Consider the following 7214-nt stretch of genomic DNA (forward strand, 5'->3'; position numbering starts at 1 on the left):
GAATCATAAGGCTTACATTGAACTCTTAGCAACAGAGGTAAATCACTGAAGTTATCCTACTGAATAGCTAATTGTGAGGTGCTCAGAGCTGAGAGGCTGTTTGAAGGCAAAAGGGACCATGAGAAACCATCACAAGATGATCAAACATTGCTACTTCATCTGATGGAGATTCTATTACCTTTTTCACCAGTCGAGTGGGATTTGCTCCAAGTTTTCACTTTTATGCCACTAATGACACCTCCCCTTCTCCTTTGGACAGGTGTGGTATTCCCTTACTTTCCACGACTGGGTCGCTACAATCTCAATTTTCACGAGGCACAGCAGGCTTGTCTGGACCAGGATGCTGTGATTGCCTCCTTCGACCAGCTGTACGATGCCTGGCGGGGCGGGCTGGACTGGTGCAACGCCGGCTGGCTCAGCGATGGGTCTGTGCAGTACCCCATCACAAAGCCGAGAGAGCCCTGCGGAGGCCAGAACACAGTGCCTGGAGTCAGGAACTACGGGTTTTGGGATAAAGAAAAAAGCAGATATGATGTTTTCTGTTTTACATCCAACTTCAATGGTAAGATATTAACCATACCTCCTTCTCTCCTATCCAGAGACCAATACGTACCACAATACTACGCCCAACTTTTAATCTTATCTACTTAAGAAAAAAAAACAAATTTTGAAGTATTGCTCCAGTTTGAAAAGATGTAATAAATTGTTTAGTGTCATAATTTTTCAAAAATATCCACATAAGTCAAGCAAGAGTGTGTATTTCCACTATTCCTAGGTTTATTGCATCTAATTGTTATCATGAAATAGTTTAAACTGCCCTATTGTATGGAGTCTTTTTCTTATGGCCAAAGATGGTGCCACCACTGCGTGCCCTTCATGGGAGATAGATCTCTCAGTTGAAGTAAGACGGGCTCTTGCGTCATGCTCTCCTCCATTATAACGTCAGTGTATTCATAGATGATCAGCAAAGCTCAGGATAAAGAGAAAGCTTTCTCTCTCTGATAAAGAGAAAGCTCAAGATAAAGAGCTTTGAAAGAAAAATAAGTAGAATAACACTGCAAGTGGAAGCAGAAAAAAAGAGATCCGGGTGGCATCAGTGCTGATGACGGATTCGTTGCATTCAACACAACTCCCAACCCTATATCTTGCTCTATCCAGAACCAGCTACATAACGAGTGGGGCCCAGGGCAAAACAAAAATGTGGGCTCCTTGTTCAAAACTTATCAAGAATTTTAAGATGGTGACAACAGAGCATTAAACCAAGCATGGAGCCCTGTGTAACCACACAAGTTGCACACCAGTGAAGCAAGCCCTGGCCTCATCATTTTATACTTTAGGGCCCTCGTGACACACTTTGGGGAAAATAGCAAAGAATCAGGGATCAACAAACATTGTAAAGGGTCAGATAGTAAATATTTTTGGCTCCGTGGGCCACACGGTTTCTGTTGCAACTACTCAATGTAGCTTTGTGCGTTGTAACACAAAAGCAGCCGTAGATGGTATTAAATGGATGGGTGTGGTTGTGTTCTAATGAAGTGTCATTTGATTCCTGTGCCGTAGTTTGCCAACCTCTGCTATAGATGATAGAACCAACCCTCTATTCAATGTTCCAATGGCCTCTACCCTCTCTCTAAATCATATTGTCTCAGTCTAGAAAGAACTGGCAGGCATTAATTTATACTTCAATAATCTATATTTAATGAGGGGCAGGAGGACATCGCATTACAATGTGTAATCAGATGAGAGTCTGATAATATTCTCCCTGAAACGAAAAATCTGAGAAAATCTTCAATCAGCGTGTGTCACTTCTGTCGGTGGATGTCATATTTTATACATTTTATGCATATTTAATACACACTGAAGGAATCTCAGTAATTAACACTATTCAACGAGGTTGAGACTAACTTGCTCTTTCTTGTGAAATCAAGAAACAGTGTCAGGGCTCCCACAGGGGGAAGTTGAAAAAAATAAATAAATTCATCCTCTTTGCTAGTGAGTGAGCAGACGGGGTTCACATTCTGAGTCCGTATTATTTATGGCAAATGACTTCCTGTATTTTTTGCGTTTTCATACTGTAGTCTTTGAATAAGAATAATGCCTTATTGATACCTGTAATGAAAAGGACTTCAGGGCTTTTGATTTTTGTAAATGGACTTTTATGTCAGGAATGCTTTTTGATCCTTTCACATTCAAATTTTTCCTCTCCAGAAACTTGTGCTGGGGTTCAGTCTTGCCACAGCTAGAATTTCAATAGCTCTTGCTTTTAACATGGAATTCTGTCTTCTCTAGTGCCACAGAAGGGCTGTTTCAGTCACTAATTAGCTAACAGAAACTGCATCTGTCACTTCCCTTTTCTTTTTTACAGCTATAAAAGGACATGTCTGAACACATATTAAGGGGCAAGGAGAAAAACTAATTTAAGGGAGAGTGACCTAGGAACACTATATTTAATTGACAATCCTGTGTTCCAAAAACTTGACAGACATTGCTCAATGTCCCATTTCATTGGGAAACACTTCCGTTTTGGGCTCCTTCCATCTCCGTGTGGCTTAGTCGCAGACAGGCCCATTGACTCTCTCTCCTTCTTTCCACAGGCCGTTTTTACTACCTGATCCACCCCACCAAGCTGACCTATGATGAAGCGGTGCAGGCGTGTCTCAAAGATGGTGCTCAGATTGCAAAAGTGGGCCAGATATTTGCTGCCTGGAAACTTCTGGGATATGACCGCTGCGATGCGGGCTGGTTGGCGGATGGCAGTGTCCGCTACCCTATCTCTAGGCCAAGAAGGCGCTGCAGTCCCACTGAGGCTGCAGTGCGCTTCGTGGGGTTCCCAGACAAGAAGCATAAGCTGTATGGTGTCTACTGCTTCAGAGCATACAATTGAGCGTGCCCCGAGCGCACGTCTGTTTTCAAGTCATTGAGAACATGTGAAAGGTTTTATTTCAATATGAACTCGTGCAAGTTACCAAAACTGTGAGAACCCTTTTTTACTTACTGTAAAGAGTCATTTTCATAAAGACCAATTCATTAATTTGTTTTTGTAAAGCGATCATTCAATATATATTATAAATTAATATAATTTTAAGGGAAGCTCCACAAAAGGAGGCTTTGGAGCCAAACTGTTTAGGCTACACCGTCCCAGTGAAGTATCCTTTCATGAAAGGGGCACGCAATAGTTGAAAATTGCCAGGATTCAATTAAGGAAAGTAAAGCTACTCAGAGCAGCAGCTTCCACAAGCACAAATTTTACACATTTGTACAATTTTGAAATGTACTGCGATAAACAAATTAGAGCGACAGATTTGAAATACAGGCTTCTTTACCATAAACCGAGATTCTGAGAGGTTGCACAAAACTGAGTTTCACAAGGGAACAATCCACACTTTTCTAAAAGTTAATATTTCAAATCTCCGATAGACAGAATATTTTACTCTTTAAAATCCTGCCTTTTTGACCAAAATACGAAATTCATAGGAACTCCAATGCATAGAAACAAGCACAGTTAAAACTCCTTAACAACCCCGTTGATATGAAGAAACTTAAACAAGCAGATAATATTTAACCAATGAGAGATTCCTACATTCTTCTAATTAAAATTACACATGCCTGAGAAGAATCGTTTTATCTTTCGAGTAGCTTTACTGAGTTCTATTTAAATTCTAAGGGCCGTTTGCTAAGCAGCATTTAGCATCTACTCAGGGCAGTTATATAGATAAACTGCTGGACAGAAAAAGTGTAAAATTTAGCAGCTTGACTTTATGTTAGCCTATGAAATGTTACTGTCCTATAAAAATAACTTTAAACTATTTAATATTTCCTTATTTACGTTACATAAAAAATTAAATCATAAAAGGAATGAATAACTATACGTTTGTCTAACCAAGAAGAAAGGACCCAACTTTCAAAATTCTTATTATTCCTATTTGTATATACACTAGAAAGCACAACTAGTGCCTGTGTTTGGGGAAAAAAGTCAACAAAGTAGTTCTAAACCTCCCTCCATATAGAAAATGTGGTCGATGATGTCACTTTCCTTGCTGACCATCATTAGTCTTAAATGAAATGCTGAAGCTGTTATCACAGAGTTTACACTAAAATCTTCAGGGCTTTAAGTGAAAAGGTAAGGCCAGCTTCAGAAAAACAACTTTCCGTATTAGCAGCTCCAATCTTAAATAAAGCTCTGTTTTCCTATATTTCTATGACTGTTGAGACCCCACAGGGACCAATATTTGTATTCAAATTACATTTCATGGTTTCCCATTGTTTTACAATGAGTTCTAATAAATGGGATTTAGTATAAGAATCCAAGTATGACATAGCTGGTATGCTTTCATGAATGTTTTTATGTAGATTTTCCTCCCATGAACATGAGTAAATAAATCTGTTTCCTGAATTGATTGTGGTTGCATTTAAAGCTCTGTAATAATTCTAATAAATTTACTCTGTAAATGTAGAGTTATGTGTGTGGAAGGTATAGAACAATTGGAAGTCCATGAAACCATAACTATATTCATACGTTATCTAGACAAAATATTGTAAATAAAAGTAGATCACTTCTTTTATCAAAAGCATATCTGGAAATTTTCAGATGCTTTAATATTAAAAGATGACAATATATGCATGCACATTTTTACATTAGGTTGGATATGCAAACTATACAAAAATATAAATCCAAAGAGATTGCGAGGTTTAACTCAATCTCTGCTGATGCAAATAAAATTCGAACTTCTAAATTAAAAATACTTGAAGGGTCTAGAAGAAGATGAAGATATTATTTAAAGAGGAGACCAGCTCCAAAGTAGCAACTCTAACACCTCAAATATGGGGATTAGCTCATTGGAGATAGCCCATAACTTGAACGATTATTACCCACGTTACAAGAATTTTATTGGAAATGCAAGTGGGAACAAATTTCTATTGAAGCAGATATAAAAATTTCAGTTATTGCTGTAGAACTCTACCTTTATAATGTTAAGCATAGTAGCATTTCTTAACTTTTGAATACTTACTAGTTTAGGAATTGGTGCTGATCAAAATCTCTGGAGTGACTGTTAACTGATTAAAATCTATACCAATTGCACACCATTTTTCCATCTTGTAAAAGAAATCTTAACAGAATGAATACTGCTGGGCAGACTTTTTATCTTCTGACTTCCCCCAAAGGATCACAATCTCCTTACCCCTTTGGACTCCTACTTGAATAAGAGTTTTTTTTAATGTGCTCATTTTGCCATTTTTCACCAAATGTCTATTTTCCTATTTCATTCTCCAAGATATCTCACTGAGAATGTCTGAAAAAGAAAGGTTATCCTAACACAATTCCTAACGAAAAGTCAGTACAACACTGGCTAATTCAGAAATTGCTCCTCAAACTTGGCTTCCAAGAGTATCAGAGGGATGAGATGGGAGTCTGGGTTAGGAAATCTTTGTTTGATCGTTTTGCCCATAATTAACACTTGTGGCCCACATAAGGAACAAAGTTTATCTGCAAATTTCACTGAGACATCTACATTTGAAAAACCAAACACAAAGAAATAATTCATATAAAAAGAATAGGAATAAAAACAAGTTAGTCACATTAACACTGGAAGCCATCTTTAAATGACTGCTGCCATATTTTATCACAGTAATTTTTAGTCAGATATGGTATTTGTAAATTTAAACTTTCTGTCATAGAAAGGGGGCCGGTACCTATTAAAGTTTTATTTTATGCAATAATATAGTTGCTTATTATTTTGGCAATTAGAAGCAGACTCAAAGGAGATTCCAATTTGGTTGCTGGCAGCCATACTGGGTTTCTTGATTTCAGTGCTCCAAAGAATATGGTGGTCCCATGGAGAAGCTGACCACTAAGGAGGGGAGGATCAAAAGGGAAGTAGCCATCAGTTTTCAGCGTAGAATACATCAAGAACGAACAATGGATAAGTGCCGTAGTTTTGTTGAGAAGTTAACTGTATCATAGCTTACTACTGCCAGAGCAGCAATGATGTACGATGAAAGCAATGAAAACTACGAAAGTCATTAAGCCACCTGAGTAAAAGAAAATCAGTATTTAAAGGCATTTAATACCTACTGAGTACAAATCTGAGGAGAAGAACCAACTGTATTACAAAAAACAAAAATGTTTTCATTTTCTGTAAGATACAATGAACTGGTAAACAAACATTAAAAGTCAATTTTGTGTTACTGCAGTATCTTTTGATTCTTCCGAGTTGTAGAATATTAGCTGCTATTCTTTGTGTCAAACTCTATAAATACATTATTTTAAGAAAAAACTTTTAACCCATCCTTGTTCCGGTACATTCAAGTTCAAATTGTAAACACATAGCAATTTCTATTTCCTGGTATTCGGCAAAGTTAGGGGAAAAGGGAGCATAGCTACAGTGTTGCTAAATCAGCAATAGTATTATCCTGAAATTTATTGGCTTTTTTCTCTTTTTCTATGATTCAAAGCATAATTTGTTCTTCTCACTAGGTTAGCAATCCCGAAAATCTGTGATGATGTTGATCAGATTGATATACTTGAGATACTTTGTGACTTCAATTATTAGTACTAAATTAACAGACAGATCTTTATTTTCATAGTAAAGTCCTTCCCCCTAGCACTTTACACTCCAAAAACAAGGAAGATATTTTTCAATATTTCCATCAAGTCCCTGAATTTTCAATGTGGAAAATAGTTTCTGGATATTCCTGCTATCCAGAAATGGATTCTTGGGTACAAGACTCTATTGCTGGTGCAATGACTTGAAATCAAACACACCTTAAAAGTTTTGAATCATCGAGATTCAGACAGAAAAATTCACTTTAAAATTTTTCTCATACTTATTATGGAATACATTAAACAACCTTGGAGAAGAAAGTCCAAGAATAATATGAAATTAAATCATCTTATTTTAGTGTTTAAGTTCTCACACAGATGAAGGATGTCATCTTCACTTTGCCAGCAAATTTCGTGAATTATTACAGCCTGGGCATTACAAACCCTACTTGGTACTAATAGAAGGGTCCCATGGAGTTTTGTAGTGCTTAAATAAAAAAAAGTTAAACTGCTCAGATGTGATGCCCTTAGTTCCCTACCAAGTGACAAGGCTTAATGCTAAGACTATTTCTGAGTAGAATAGACCCTGTCCAAGATGGTCAGATATGCAAGGAAGAGTAATAAAAGCAAAGGATTAATTTGGGAGTAGGAGGGAGATGAGGATGAAGTAAGA

General features: G+C 37.3%; 1 protein-coding gene across 4 annotated transcripts in view; it reads left to right on the plus strand.

The window, feature by feature from the left end:
- The window catches only part of HAPLN1 (hyaluronan and proteoglycan link protein 1), a 76944-nt gene extending 70754 nt beyond the window's left edge, over positions 1 to 6190 (plus strand). For all 4 annotated transcript variants that reach the window (XM_014857044.3, XM_070517830.1, XM_070517831.1 and 1 more), the window contains exons 4-5: positions 260 to 562; positions 2595 to 6190. In XM_014857044.3, the coding sequence (XP_014712530.1) occupies positions 260 to 562; positions 2595 to 2884 (593 nt within the window). In that variant the 3' untranslated portion in view covers positions 2885 to 6190. The remainder of the gene's footprint in view (positions 1 to 259; positions 563 to 2594) is intronic.
- The last annotated feature ends 1024 nt before the right edge of the window (positions 6191 to 7214 follow it).

The sequence above is a fragment of the Equus asinus genome, chromosome 9 (assembly GCF_041296235.1).
Source record: "Equus asinus isolate D_3611 breed Donkey chromosome 9, EquAss-T2T_v2, whole genome shotgun sequence".
Classification (NCBI taxonomy): Eukaryota; Metazoa; Chordata; class Mammalia; order Perissodactyla; family Equidae; genus Equus; species Equus asinus.